The sequence below is a fragment of the Taudactylus pleione genome, unplaced genomic scaffold, assembly GCF_031769625.1.
Source record: "Taudactylus pleione unplaced genomic scaffold, aTauple2 ptg000017l, whole genome shotgun sequence".
NCBI lineage: Eukaryota > Metazoa > Chordata > Amphibia > Anura > Myobatrachidae > Taudactylus > Taudactylus pleione.
In genome coordinates this window covers 7,981,004-7,997,829 of record NW_028284419.1, presented here as the reverse complement: position 1 = coordinate 7,997,829, position 16,826 = coordinate 7,981,004, and the positions used below count along the sequence as shown (strand labels likewise).

Genomic DNA, 16,826 nt, shown 5'->3' with positions numbered 1-16,826 from the left:
GTACCACTCCTGTTAAATGTCTCTGAGTTTCTTGGATTACTTAAGGGGAAAATGCTGGACAGGAAATTCGTCAAGTCCAAGCCTCCAAATTTTAAGCTCCATCAGTACCAGGTGGATCGATCCCTGTTATGTTTAAACATCACCAATTCCAATAAACCAGGAAATTGGGAGGTGTCCGGGAACAATCAGACAATGACCTTTTCACACAGAGCTGATAATGAACCAGTAGATGGTGGACTTATACGCAATATTACCAGTGGAAGATACTTCCGGTATAAGTATACACTTAGTGCTACCAAGGTAATGGTTGTCAGAGTACCAGAAGGGTACTGTGCAGTTATTGTACAACCTAAAACATGTATCAGTCAAATGGGAAAATCTGTTGTAAGATTATTTGTCAGAGAATTGTGCCCGATGATAATGATGCATCCTATCACTTATTTACTCCCAGATGATGTGTATTTTAAATGTGGATGGAAAGCGTAAAAGTGGCTCACTCCGAGTTCTGAAGGTTTATGTTATCTGGGAAAGGTACTCCCAGAGGTTATGACCCTTACACATGGTTAAATGCTTGGTATCCATAAAAACACACCATCACCATATCTTCACACACAGTATGAACACAGAGACAAAATAAATATGATACCTGGTGATGTACATACAGCCACACAGTTGATTAGCGAAACAAGTGGCTTCCAAATTTTGGTAGCTTTAGATCCCACTAGGATCGCTCGGGGAACTTTCAATTTTAGATACATCCAAGACCTTGCTAAATTAATAGATTATATCACTGAGATGTATGATAACACATTCAGGTACCCTGGTAAGGAGCTACAGGTCTATAAGAAAGAACTTGTGCAACATAGATTAGTGTTAAATTATTTAGCAGCTGTTACTGGCAGATACTGTGTGACTCTGGCCATCCAAATTGGTGTTAAGTTTTGCACTTACATCACAAATAATATTGGTGATCCCAAGGAGGTGATAGACCGGAAGATGGATGAGATTCTGCAGCTGAAATGGGAATTTCGAAAGAACCATAATGCCTCATTGCTGAGGTAGAGGAAAAGGTAGAAGAGTGGTTCTCATGGTTGTACCCAGTAAAATGGTTCTCTGGTCTAGGAGAGTGGGTTCAGTAAATGGTTGCTAGTGTAGGTAAGATCCTGATCCTCATATTGGTTGTCATCTTAGTAATTGGCTTATGTGTCAGATGTGTTCCTGCTGTGTTGAAGTGTGGAAAATGTAATGCTAAGGTAAACCAGGAGAATGAGATTATAATGGTGGTTAGTAGTAATAGTATGAATACCAAGGTAAATAAAGAACTGCATTACAATACTGAACTAGAATGTACCATCAGATGATGTATAGATTTAGCCATGCATGAAATGTATTATTAAATGTTATTTTAAATATCCTAAATAATGTAAGTGCCTATCCCCTTCAACACTTCCTTTATAGGTTAGGTGTATCCCCACATCTTTCTCATGATCTTCCGAGATCCGCGGTGTGCATATAAGGGTAATTTTATGTCCCTCCCAGGGGTGCATTATTGATGGTTTAATGACCACAGTGTGCCATCCCATAATATAACATTAAAAAATATTTCATAGTGTATGACTGTATAGATTAAGACCAGAGTGTGATAGCATTTTGGTTGCTATCAAAAGGTGGACTGTCGAAGCTGGATGATTGGCTAAGACCAAATCTTAAATTAATATCTGGCGACACCATTTTGTTTCACCACTGATGACGCCATCTTGTGTTGCAATTATTAGTGTCATGTGTCTGCGTGCTACCGCATATTGTTGAAAGTCCTAACATAACCTATACACACATTAAATAATACTTATAAAATATACAGGATGCACAGCACACAGTTGCGCTGTTTATCAAAGCACAAAACACATAAAAGCACCATGCATACTAGCGACTTTACGCAATATCCTCATACAATAACTTATAAAAAGGTTCCTCCGCATTAAAAGTAATATTAGAGGTTTTATTAGCAAATACTAATGTTGTGAAATGTAAATGTATACAATATTTAAGGTACATAAGCTAGTAGACATAGAATGTTTGGTACCATTCTAAATAACTGTTTATTTGCAGATTTCTGGTTCTGCAAGCAAGGAAATCGCATCATGCGTTCGCAAGATATGAACTATATGAAATTAGTGGTTAGAATGTATCTCTGTATGTAGTGTCTTTTTATTGGTTCTTCGGCGGGAAACCACACAAAGCAACATCTGAGGAACTGGGACATACCCCCAATGATGCTATATGAACTGTCCAATGATCTGCATCGTACCAGAATGTCCAGGAGCAAGACCCAATGGAAACCTGTTAACTAGTTCCTTTGTTCTGTAAGGTACATAGCCTGCTTACTGGTTATAGTATACAGCCATTCTTCTTGGATGACCACAGGCTTCTGGAGTGATGACTGTTTACTGGGACCAGTGCGCACGCGGATGTATCAGCTTGTAACTTTTGTATTTAATTGTCTTTTGCGCTAATTGTGCTAGATCAAAGCGTGTAACTTTCTTTTATTTCAATAAGAACTTTTGTGCTTTGGAACCACAATATAAGTCTGGAAAGCAATTATTCTTATACAACTTGTATCGCTAAACAGTGACCTTTAGGGTATATAGATTAAGGGGTATCGATAAGGGTTAATGACTCCAGCAGTGCCAAGGATTGCAAGTTCCAGTAAGTCTCCTTCAGACATGGTTACTTAAAGTTCAATTAATAAGTCACTTAGTTCTCCAAGTATCTGATAGCCTTTGTTAGATAATCTAGGGAATTCCTCAATTCTTAGTGAACTTTCTATTATCTCTGGTGACACATAGCACATTTCAAGTCTATCCCAGATCATTTTAAGGCCAAACTATGACTCTGACAGATTTAAAAGCCATCTAATTAACCACTTGCCTGACATGGACGTAATTTTCTGTCCACACCAGGCAGTTCTTTATCTGTAACGGATGTAAAATTTTGTCCAGACAGATAAACATGAGGGCAGCTGCAGGAAGAAAATCTTCCCACAGCTGCTGCTCTCAGAGGGACCTTCTGGTCCCTGTGCTTGCCAGCTGCCTCTCTCTACCTCTGTCTGATGTGCTGCCGAACACTGCTGATCGGTCAGCAAAGCGGGACCACCTACCCAGCGCCTGCAAAACTGAGCAGCCACTGGGGAAAAGTAAGTTTAACCTCCCCCCTAATGCCCCTGACATACCTGGTTCCTGTATCCAGTCTATAATTGAACTTTGCGATGGTCGCAATGTTTCTGATGTTTCCGATGTTCCGATGGTGGTTCCGATGTTCAGTTATTTTTAAAAGGTGATTTTTTTTTTACAAATCTTAAAAAATAAAAAAAACTTTTTTTTTTATGAAACCATTTTGGATAAGTTAAAGTGAATGTTCCTCACCTAATTTACTCATAAAAATACCCGACAATTTTGGAGCGGTTTTTGGGAAAAAAAATATGTGACTTTCAATGTAAGCAACAATGAATATGATATTAAATATTTCATTATGTGTCATACATGCAATGTAGTATACCTAGTGGAATGTAGCTCTACTATGTTGGCCGCACCAGTAGAGCTTTAAAAACCTGTTTTAAGCGAACATATGAGGAATATCCGTAAAGAGATAATGACACATTCCTTGTACAATCACTTTAAATAAAAGCACAATTGTTCGACAAAATACATAAAAAACTTTATGGCAATTGAGAATATGTTTTGGAGAGGAAATATTAAAGGAAATGGAGAAACCGGAATGAGGAAGTAGTGCTGGACAAAGCAGAAATGCGCTGGATACATAGATTGAAAACATTACACCCTTCCGCAATAAACCAGGACTTTGAAATTAAGTGGGTTTTATAACATAGATATCCTGGATTTTACCACTCTAGAATCTAATAGGATCTTTCTTGTGGAGCTCTCTTTTGAAATGCCATTTTAAAACTTATAGTATATGAAAGAAATTTTTATCCCTCTTAAAGTTTTGTATTTCATTTGAAGCTATTTTTTAGATTAATTTATGCATGTGAATATATATTTTTAACAAAATGTTTTTTACCCTATATAATATATATATATATATATATATATATATATATATATACAGTGCCTTGCAAAAGTATTCATCCCCCATTGCATTTTTCATGTTTTGTTGCCTCACAACCTGGAATTAAAATGGATTGTTTGAAGGTGTGCATCATTTCATTCACAGAACTTGCCTACAACTGTGAAGTTTTTTTTTTTTAATATATTGTGAATCAAACAACATTTAGGACACCATAACAGAAAACTTCAGCGTGCATAACTTTTCACCCCCCTAAAGTCAGTACTTTGTCGAGCCACCTTTTGCGGCAATTACAGCTGCAAGTCGCTTTGGATAAGTCTCTATGAGCTTGCCACATCTTGCCCCTGGGATGTTTGCCCATTCCTCAAGGCAAAACTGCTCCAGCTCCTTCATGTTGGATGGTTTCCGCTTATGAACAGCAATCTTCAAGTCTGACCACAGATTCTCAATTGGATTGAGATCTGGGCTTTGACTAGGCCATTCCAACACATTTAAATGTCTCCCCTTAAACCACTCGAGTGTTGCTTTAGCAGTATGCTTCGGCTTATTGTCCTGCTGGAAGGTGAACCTCTGCCCCAGTCTCAATTCACAGGCAGACTGAAACAGGTTTTGCTCAAGAATATCCCTGTATTTAGCACCATCCATCTTTCCCTCGACTGAAATCAGTTTCCCAATCCCTGCTGCAGAAAAACATCCCCACAGCATGATGCTGCCACCACCATGTTTCACTGTGGGGATGATGTTCTTGGGGTGATGGGATGTGTTGGATTTGTGCCAGACATAGCGTTTTCCTTGGTGGCTGAAAAGTTACATTTTAGTCTCATCTGACCAGAGCACCTTCCTCCATACATTTGGGGAGTCGCCCACATGCCTTTTCGCAAACTCAAATTGTGACTTCTTATTAATGGCTTTTTTCTGGCCACTCTTCCATAAAGCCCAGCTCTTTGGAATGTACGGCTTATTGTGATCACATGCACAGATACACCAGTCTCTGCTGTGGAACTCTGCAGCTCCTTCAGGTTTACCTTTGGTCTCTGTGCTGCCTCTCTGATTAATGCCCTCCTTGCCCAGTCTGTGAGTTTTGGTGGGCGGCCCTCTCTTGGCAGGTTTGTTGTGGTACCATGTTCTTTCCATTTGATGATGATGATGGATTTGATGGTGCTCTGGGGGATCATCAAAGATTTGGATATTTTTTTATAACCCAACCCAGAATTGTACTTCTCAACAACTTTGTTCCTGACTTGTTTGGAGAGCTCCTTGGTCTTCATGGTGTGATGCCTCTTGCTTAGTGGTGTTGCAGTCTCTGGGGCCTTTCAGAAAAGGTGTGTTTATACTGACAGATCATGTGACACTTAGATTTCACTCAGGTGGACTTCATTTCACTAATTATGTGACTTCTGAATGTTATTGGTTGCACCAGAACTTTTGAGGGGCTTCATAGCAAAGGGGGTGATTACAAATGCAAATGCCAATTTTCAGAATTTAATTAATAAAGATTCATTTTTATATATATTTTAATCACTTCACTTCACCAAATTAGACTATTTTGTGCAGATCCATCACATAAAATTCAGATAAAAAAAATAAATAAATTACAGGTTGTAATGTAACAAAAAAGGTAAAAAGCCAAGGGGGGTGAATACTTTTTCAAGGCACTGTATATATATATATATATATATATATATATACACATAATAACATAATAGAGGCTATGTCAATTGGGTTTATTGATGGCAAAATAGAGTAACTTTTGGAAATTGTCTTGAGATTTTAGTGATGGACCTGTGAGGTCACCCATCTGATTTAATATATATTTATTTACTTGATATTACACTCTACTTAAAATAAGTGTCCATACTTTATCCGGTTCTTGTCACTTTTTTTAAAATATTTATACTTTTACAGATATTTTTATTGCTATGTTTATGAGTACCCACTATTTACTTGTCCACAGAATTATGGACATCATATAAAATAATGCATACTGCAGTCCTGACATAGAAAGGAGTAATTACAAGCAGCTCATATACGGAGGATGGATGTGCTCCATGAACGGGGAGATTGAATGTCATGCGGCTCATGCAACGGATGATGGATTTGTTCATGCAGTGAGTTGAAGAATTTACTTGACAGCCGTGACAGAGGTAGCTGAGCTTGAGGTTCCGGGGCCTCCAACTGTATATCATCTACATGCTCGACTATCACGTCTTTCTGGTAACATCTCCACTCATTAACTGTTTTTATAGTGATTTTATCCAGCAGGGATTTTTTGGAGTGTGAATGTTCAAAGTTCATGTGGCAAATGGACTAAACCTGCTATCCTGTCACACTGCACTGTAAGCCAAGTCTTTTATCTTGTCATTTTGAACTGCAAGCCAAGCCTGCTATACTGCACTGCCAGGTGAAGTAAGCCATTGACTCTGAAGGATTCCCAGTGCCTATTCCCGGGAGGTTGCTGGCAATACTTTTGCATATGCTTGGCAGGGTGTAATATGTGAACACCCCTTTCTATCTGGTACGCTGCTTTACCTATTATTTGTCTGTGGCTAAGATTGTTGCAAATCTTTGGATGGTTTAACTACACGTATTATTAAACCTACTGCACTATATATACCCTTATCATATTTTTTTATATATAGACTCATATATGGAGAGGAAATACTGACATTCTTCCAAGGATTCTGAAAAAAACCCCATCAAAAAAGTGAAAAGTGGAGAAAAGAAGAAGAAAGAGAGAATTTTTTTTATAGGACCTTAAAGACAGAGGATTAAGGAAGAGATATTTGGTATCATATTACCCCGGAGGGTGCGTGCAATTGCAAGTACTCTTTCCTCTACATGACTATTTGTGGTGTGTGACCACTCTATTGTTATTGTGCTGCATCATTGATTTGCAGCGCAAGTTTCTCAATATTTTTATTACTGTATCATAATTGGGATGTATTGGGACTGAAGCAGAATTTAATGGAAGTCGTGTGCAATTGCTTCTGCAATGTCCATTTTTTTTAAAGAAAAGACACAATTGGGTCTATTTACTAAGCAGTGCTAGGAAACAGAGTGAAAAGTGATAAGGTGCCAGCCAATCGGCTCCCAACTATCATTTTTCAAACACAGCCTGTGAGATGGCAATTGGGAGCTGATTGGCTGGCACCTTATCAGTTTGCACTCTGTCGCTTAACACTGCTTAGTAAATAGACCCCAATTACTTTATAAGCGATTGTGCAGATTGTAGTGAAAATGGACATTGAAGAGTAAACTTTCCCTCCAGATACATTCTAGAATTCCTTGTTAGTTCACTTTGGACTGCTGTTCTTGCCATTATGGAGAATGGAGCAGGTGAGAATTTCTTGGATTTATCCAGAGCTGATAAGGAGAGTCAATTTATGAAGTCATTGGATAGACCTGTCTCAATTTCAATGTAGATGGACATTTGCTTACTGGGAATAATATACTGGAAAACACGGTTATTGTTACACTTCTATTGAATCACTTCATTCTTAAAGTCATATTTATAAATGTAATGTTGTTGAAAATCTCCCCAAAATTGCCAATTTTTGGGGATACCCACAAAAGGTAAGGATCCCCAGGGTATATGAAGGGGTGACTGCAGAAAATATCAGATATTTTTAAATGCAAAAGCAGCCACCATAGGTTTCTATGGTTCCAGTAGCTAATGCCATCATCACATTTTTTTTCAGAGAAGGAACGTCTGAACCCCTCCACGCCGGCCCGTACATTGGTGCCATTGAGCTTTTTCAAGGTGGTAAATATGCTAAAGGCAGACTATATTCTTTTTATGATCATGAAGCCAAAGCAATGGAAAAAAATATTTCAGAGATATTGAAGAAGTGCCTCATAACGTCATCCTGCTTATCCCTAGGGAGACAAATTCTTTATTTGTGAACATGAAGAACGGTAATTTTCTTTTATATTTTGATTATAGGTATGAGCAAATTACTGTGAATTAAGTATTTATAATACAATTGATTTGTCAGCTTTTAAATCAGCTAAAAGGGGCAAACATTTTTTCAAAAATGTATTTATTTGGAGTACATAACCTATTGCACATTCCTAGATATGATCCATGGAAAATGGCTTTTTATACTTATTCTGGGCACCATGAATATTGTGTCATACCCTTTAGGCTGTGTAATGACTATTTTTCAAAATGTATTTGATAATTTTTTGCGAAACTTCCTGAGCAAATTTGTTATTGTGTACCTTGTTTACATTTTTATATACTCCACTTCGCTGTTTCAACATCATGATCAAGTCCATATGATACTGAAAACCCTTAGTGTGTCACTGCACTAGTGGTTTGCTAACTCGGGTTGGGACCACTTGGGCTAGCAGTGTGGCGGAGTGTGAATTAAGCTGGATGGCTAAATAATGCTATTCCGTCTGCAGGCCACTAGGGGTACCAGAGGACTGGTGCTGCAGAATGATTAGCAGAACAGGTATTTAGAACAGGATAGCCTGTGGCTGTAGTAATAAGATATTGGAGCAGACTGCAATTATACCAGAACTGGGTGCCAGAAGCACAACTGAAATAGGCTGCAGAAAACACTGGAACTGAGTGCTGGAGCACTAATATAGCAGGCAGCAGTAATATACGCTGCAAAACAATACTGGAGCAGGTTTGCTGGAATATACTGTAGAGAAATTCTGTAGTAATTACTGGAGCAGGTGTGATGGAACACACTGAACAGAATACTTCTGAAGAAATTCCTGGAGCAGGTGTGCTGCCTGGAACACAGTGAGGTAGAATATCATTACGCAATACTGGAGTACAGTTTTTGGATAGCACACTGAAAAAGAATGCTGTGAATCAATACTGGAGCAGATACTGAAACAGGAGCCAGGATACTAATCCTCAGACAGAGATGTTGTACTGGCAATGTGCTGTTAGCAGTTCTTGGTTTATATAGGCCATCCTGATGTTGGGTGAGTCATGTGACTGGAGTACTGTAAGCTGGTTAGACAGAATGGATCATGTTATACAGTCCAAGATGGTGGCTCCCATGATGTAGAACAGCAGGAACTGCGGGAAGTGGAACACCAGCCACATTTACAGATTAGTGACCACAGGTCTCAGGGATATAGGTGGCCAAAGGGGATACAGATGGCAGTAAAATGACACCGCCGGACTTGGCTACAGTGACCAGGACCCAGATGTGTGACATAGAAATAATCATTTGTATTGCAACCACTTGTGAAAGCAATTCCATTACATTTGGTGAGTATTTGGGAATGCCATGTTTTGGAACATCTTGAAATTATTGAATTTAAATAGGTGATGCTACTTGGAACATATGATGTGATATCATCACACACAATTATCGAGCATGAGTTAGGTATAAAGGTAGTTAATTGTAATGTACAAACATATCATAAGTTTGGAGGGAACAACTTCTCAATTGTCTTAGATGTCTGCCTCATTATAATTATTTTTGCTTTGACAGCAGATGATTTTAATAATTTCAACCAGGATTGTCAAATTGTGAGTGCAACATATTATAACGATATAGGTAGAAATAGTTATATACACTGTAACAGCAGTCATTCTGAAATATTATGAAAATATTCTTATGCCTTATTTCCAGCATATTAAGCTAAACTGTTACAATGAAGCTAGTTTTAATAAATAGGTAAGAGATTCATAGATATGAAATGTGAAGTTTCTATGGAGGATATGACATTTGAGAAGCTAATTATTGTTGAATGAGATCTATTATTATTATTTCCAAAGGGTGGAACTGCTTGTTCAGATGTTAGGAATGGTGTCTCAGCACAAATTGCACGTTTGAAAGCAGCATATGAAAAAAATGTTAACAAGACTTTTTAATATATGTGATTAATTTACAAGCTGACAATTTATTGTTCTGGATATTATTCCCTATGCTAAATTTTTAATAAGTTTGTCATGTGCTGCTGACCAATGTGATATCTATTTTTAACAATATTGTTATTATTGAATATAGTATTCATCTAATTTGGAAACATGATTGAATTTGACTGTCACCAATAAACTAGAGATTACATTTTTATAACTAATATTAGTCTATGATCGTTGTGAGTTTACCAGCGCAGTTTTCTCCTTATTTCTGACATTTCAGTTAGGCATGAAAGCTGTAGCTAGTACCTTTAGTGCACCAGTAAAGGACATCTTTAAACAATAACTATTAACCCCATACCCACCGCCCAATGGGTATCGTAAATATCTTAGTGTTATTAACACCGAGCTAGTTTTTCTAAACATCACAGCTGCAGACACTGTAACTTAGCATTTCACATGCAGATGCACCCACAGTCGCACACAGAACATCGGCATGCCGCGTATCATTTTAATCAGCAGAAGCTGCTTGTGTTTCCTTATTGCATCACTTTGCGAATAAGATGCATTTTAAGGGAACAAGTCACATGAAAATACGCTCTGTGCTACTGAGTCGCACTGCACCCATGCATTATGTGTAACGTGTGAGGAAGTGCAGGGAGGATTGGTGTGTGTGGTGTGGAGGTATATATATATATATATATATATATATATATATATACAGTCAGGTCCATAAATATTGGGACATTGACAGAATTTTCATATTTTGACCTCTATTCACCACCACAATGGCTTTGAAATGAAACAAACAAGATGTGCTTTAACTGCAGACTTTCACATTTAATTTGAGGGTAATTATATCCAAATCAGGTGAACGGTGTAGGAATTACAACGGTTTCTATATGTGCCTCCCACTTTTTAAGGGGCCAAAAGTAATGGGACAAACTAAACAATCCTAAATGTAACTTTCACTTTTTAATACTTTGTTGCAAATCCTTTGCAGGCAATTACAGCCTGAAGTCTGGAACGCATAGACATCACGAGACGCTGGGTTTCATCCCTGGTGATGCTCTGCCAGGCCTCTATTGCAAATGTCTTCAGTTCCTGCTTGTTCTTGGGGTAGTTTCCATTCAGTTTTGTCTTCATCAAGTGAAATGCATACTCAATCGGATTCAGGTCAGGGGATTGACTTGGCCATTGCATAACATTCCACTTTTTAGCCTTAAAAAACTCTTTGGTTGCTTTTGCAGTATGCTTTGGGTCATTGTCCATCTGCACAGTGAAGCGCCGTCCAATGAGTTCTGAAGCATTTGACTGAATATGAGCATATAATATTGCCCGAAACACTTCAGAATTCATTCTGCTGCTTTTGTCAGCAGTCACATCATCAATAAATACAAGGGAACCATTTCCATTGGCAGCCATACATGCCCACGCCATGACACTACCACCACCATGCTTCACTGATGAGGTGGTATGTTTTGGATCATGAGCAGTTCCTTTCCTTCTCTGTACTCTTCTCTTCCCATCACTCTGGTACAAGTTGATCTTTGTCTCATTTGTCCATAGGATGTTGTTCCAGAACTGTAATGGCTTTTTTAGATGTTGTTTGGCAAACTCTAATCTGGTCTTCCTGTTTTTGTGGCTCACCAATGGTTTGCATCTTGTGGTGAACCTCTATATTCACTCTTGTGAAGTCTTCTCTTGATTGTTGACTTTGACACATATACATCTACCTCCTGGAGAGTGTTCTTGATTTAGCCAACTGTTGTGAAGGGGTTTTTCTTCACCAGGGAAATAATTCTTCTGTCATCCACCACAGTTGTTTTCCGTTATCTTCCGGGTCTTTTGGTGTTGCTGAGCTCTCCGGTGTGTTCTTTCTTTTTAAGAATGTTCCAAACAGTTGATTTGGCCACACCTAATGTTTTTGCTATCTCTCGGATGGGTTTGTTTTGATTTTTCAGCCTAATGATGGCTTGCTTCACTGATAGTGACAGCTCTTTGGATCTCATATTGAGATTCGACATCAACTGATTCCAAATGCAAATGTCACACCTAGAATCAACTCCAGACCTTTTACCTGCTTAATTGATAATGAAATAACGAGGGAATAGCCCACACCTGTCCAGGAAATAGCTTTTGAGTTGATAGTCCCATTACTTTTGGCCCCTTAAAAAGTGGGAGGCACATATTGAAACCGTTGTAATTCCTACACCGTTCACCCGATTTGGATGTAATTACCCTCAAATTAAATCTGAAAGTCTGCAATTAAAGCACATCTTGTTTGTTTCATTTCAAAACCATTGTGGTGGTGAATAGAGGCCAAAATCTGAAAATTCTGTCAATGTCCCAATATTTATGGACCTGACTGTATATACTATGGTATATTATATTATATTAAATATCATACATTCATTTGTAAACTTGTTTGAATGAGAGCCACCTTTTTCTGAATGTAACACTTTTTGTTGTAGTATAGGGAGTAATTATCTGGTGACCACCAGACAATAAATACTAAAATGTATCTAAAAGAAAGGTTTCCCCCATATTAAACTAGTATATTGTTGAGTGTGTGGGTGGCAGGATTAGGCAAATTAGCTCTACCTCCCATCACAAGGATCTATAGGTATATTTCACGGTAATCGCTTGTGCTCACCAGAGAAGTGCCACTAAGGGGCCACAACATTTGAAAGCGTGGACTACCTTATGTAATAGGATTTGGAGTAAAGTGATTTTAGTTGTCTCCCCAATTTTCTGGCACTTTACATTTGACTGCAGCATTTTCCTGTGAGGGACAGTACTTAAAAATTACTATTGAACCCTGACTTTGTGAGTGATCGAGCCCCACCCTAGAAAGAAGAAGTGGAGGCTCTTCAAGGTATTTTTTCCTCCATTTATGCTTCTGCACTGCTTAGGATGAGTGGGACTCATCCTTAGCACTTTTAATGAACATCTGGAAAAGAGTCTCACTTGTCTTTAGCACTAAAGATATTAGTGGTTACCACTTATGAATACGCATGAATGTGTGTTATTCATGTATTGGACCAGACTCCATTCAACTCAATGAATAGGATTCTGTTCAGCCCATGGCAAGTATAAGAAAACCTCATCAAAAGTGTGCATACATACTGCATCCAATTATAACACATTCAGTAGCAGCCATTTTCCAGAAATTTTCCTGACCCTATATGAATAGTTACAGATTATTGTTGAGATACTTTCATTAATGTGTTTTGCAATTAAGAAAAGCTTTAAAATACTGCAAGTTTATTGTGAATTTTGAAGCACATGTGCAAAGCTCTAATGTTATTAGTTGATTTGCCATTTTATTATATCACAGAGGAAATATTTGTTACATTTCAACATTATAGCCAGACAGCTACAAGCAACACCACAAAGAAATAAAACCAGAGAAAAAGCGATGTCAATGGTGATTTAGAATTCCGTTTTGCCACTCGCGTTATTAGGGGTTTTTCAATGCGTTCCCATTGGGTCAAAATGGCTTCTCGAGCTCCAGACCATTTTCCTGGACCAGTCAGACGGAGTTGGTAAGGATTGAAGGGGCCAAACACAACTTTGAATGCCAGAATTGGGTCAGTTGGAAACATCCTGAATATGTTTGGTTTCACCCCTATATCCGAGGCAAGATCATCCAGATATGTAATGTAATTTGTACGTCGAAAATTATTTTTAGATGTTGCAAACCTTAATGGATGATAAAATAAATGTTGAAATTAACAGGTTTAATTCCAGCATAGTTGTCACCATTTTAAAATAATGTCCAGGGACAAATATGGTACAAAATAGGCCAACATTCATGCACTATAATGCAATCTTTGTGACACTGCAATGTTTTAATTAAAATGTTGTAAGTCTTTTAAACAATAGAAAAAGATAGCAGCTCTAAATATAAACTGACAATTTATAGTGAACTGTATTTATATAACATTTAATTATACATGAAATAAGGTTAGAGAGGTGACTCCAACTTGGAGACAGTTAACAATGAACCCTGTTATCCACATAACTCAAAAGAGAGTCACCTCTCTAACCTTTTTTCATGCAGAGGCAGTAGAACACAGGTTTGTAAAGCTGCCGGAGCTCCCAGCATCATGTTGGCCAGGCCTGCATCTAAGAGCAGTGGCAAATAAAAGATTTTGAAAGGGGGGTTTCCAAATACCGAATACAGAACCAATGAAAAAAGAATCTAACCACAATGAATATTCCATCTGTATATATATATGCACATAGTGGCAGCGGCACTCAAAAAACAAACACTTTTAACTTGGGTTATAGAAACCTCTGTGGTTTACTTCAACGTTTCAATTGGAAGATTTTCGCCAGGAAGCTACAGAGTTTTCTATAACCCAACTTAAAAGTGTTTGTTTTGGGAGTGCCGCTGCCACTTTGTGCACATGTTTTTGTTTCTGCGGAGGGCACCCAGTGTATAGAAAAGAGTGCCAAGCCTATACCGTATGTATATTTTTATTTTTATTTACTATGTGCCGAGTTACGGAGCATAGCCCCGTCCTCGACACCTGAGAGGTTTTACCCATAGCTTCTGATTGGCCCATGGGCAAGTCAGTCTATAAACAGGGGTGACCATCGGATGATGAAACCATCGATGGTTATCCATTGCCCTATCCTCAATCATGGATGGTCACCTGTTATGTTACCATCGATGGTGACCCTCAATGGGGACCACATTAATGGCCATCACTAGTTCCAGCCACTATGTACTCGGGCACATAAAATTAGGGGAAGCATACGCAGATAGCCAAAGTTTGGAAGCATGTGTTCCACCATCATGATGGCCGATTGGGGCACATGCGTCATTCGCCATGCCTTCCAGAGGCAGGAAATATTAAAGCTAGGAAGTAGGTGTTCCACCATCGTGACGGCAGTCTGGAGTGCATGAGCTCATCACCATGCGTTCCTAAGGCAGGAAATATTAAAATGGACAGTGCTGAGTGCTGCCTAAACATTCCAGCACATAAACTTTATGATAAAATTTATATCCATCTCTCTCCCATATTATTGGGAGAGGCTGGATGTTTCCACTCCCTATAGGTAGAGCGCAGGGAAAAAGTCTAATTTCATGCGTTCCAGCAGCACAATGCAATCTGGGAAAATTGAGGGGGGATTCACTTTCAATTATTTAAACTAATTTCTGTATTACCAACACATTGCTAACACTTTAATTCCTTTATTATAGGCTAATTGTTCTGAATTCTACATGTCTTTTGATTATATAGAATCCTATCTCCACTTTTTGCACACTTCCTCATGTGTAATGAAGGAGGAAGTGATGTCAGGATAAGGGAGTATACATACACAGCCCTGAGATCTCCCAGCATTTACCGCTAACAGAGGGAGACATACACTTCATTGGACTGAATAAAGAGAGTAAAAGCCTTTTTGCTAGCCCTTGTTAAAGCTTATTTTTTTAAAACTCTAATATACTATTGTAAACTATGGCTATACAGACTACACTAGCCCCAGTTAAATACTTATCTTTAGTAAATTCTGTTATAAGCTATTGTAATTATGGTTATGGATATATGAACTATGCAGTATTATGCAGTATTATGTATAGAGTCTCCTGTATAAGTAAGAAAGATACCGGGTCTATGCTTGGAAAGGTGAAGTACACATAATTATGTGTATAACGTTTTTGTGTACAAACTTATTAACATGCATTATAATTATATAGTTTCTAAAGATCCGTTATGGACTATACACACCCCTATAGTACAGCCACTATATATTATATATATATATGTTGATAATAGATAAATACTTTTTAATTACTACCACGGCCCCCTAGAGAAAATGAATTAACCCACAAACGGATGAATTTCATTCATATGATACTATTATCCTTCACATTTGGTTTTACCACTTGCTTGGCACTGGGTCTCATTGTTTTTACACATTGAGAGTATATGATATGTCCTCATATTTAAAATAATATTAAGGAATCCGGTATGTATCCTTCTCATTAAATAAATAAAGATGTTTATTATATCGTTTGAATAAATGTACTTTAATAATATTAATAAAGGTACAATATTGTCCATTATACACTCGGTTGAGAAACATCCATCTGATTGTTCCAGTTTTCAATATATTCATTAGGAAAAAAGGATCAGTACTGATCCTTTTTTCCTAATGAATATATTGAAAATTAACATTAGCCCCTATAAAGTAGAATTAATATTCTACATTTTTCTATAAACTTTTGAGAGTCATTTTGGGCCCTTCCCGACTAAGGGACAGAAAATAAACTTATTTTAAATATTATTGAGGGTGTATTTAGACCCAATCACTATAATATCAGGGTTTTAAGAACCACCTGGTATGTACTTAATTTATCATGAATCTATTTACTTAATAATTTTTTTTATTTTTTCTCTCGACATGTGACTATATTGAAAATAAATACCAAATCTTATAATCTAGTAATTATCTGCATCTCCTATTAGGCTTCTCAGAGCATTTCTAGGAGTTCTCCCTATTAAGGGCTAAAAAATAATCGTATACCACTGAGTGTTCTAACTAGAGGTGTGCACCGGCCACTTTTCATGTTTTGTGTTTTGGTTTTGGATCTGGATCTTTCTTCGTGTTTTGAATCTGGATTGGTTTTGCCAAAACCACCCTTCCGTGTTTTGGGTTCTGGGTTTTGTGTTTTGGATCTGTATTTTTTTTAAAAAGCATAAAAACAGCTAAAATCACAGAATTTGTGGATTTTTCTGCTCCTATGCTATTATTAACCTCAATAACATTAATTTCCACTCATTTCCAGTCTATTCTGAACACCTCACAATATTGTTTTTAGGCCAAAAGGTTGCACCGAGGTAGCTAGATGACTATGCTAAGCGACACAAGTGGGTGGCACAAACACGTGACC

General features: G+C 37.8%; 1 protein-coding gene across 1 annotated transcript in view; it reads right to left on the bottom strand.

The window, feature by feature from the left end:
* Window positions 1-13,281: 13,281 nt before the first annotated feature.
* LOC148540779 (dimethylaniline monooxygenase [N-oxide-forming] 2-like) overlaps window positions 13,282-16,826 on the bottom strand; it is a 60,549-nt gene continuing 57,004 nt past the window's right edge. The window contains exon 8 of the mRNA XM_088481734.1: window positions 13,282-13,621. Within this exon, the coding sequence (XP_088337860.1) occupies window positions 13,282-13,621 (340 nt within the window). The remainder of the gene's footprint in view (window positions 13,622-16,826) is intronic.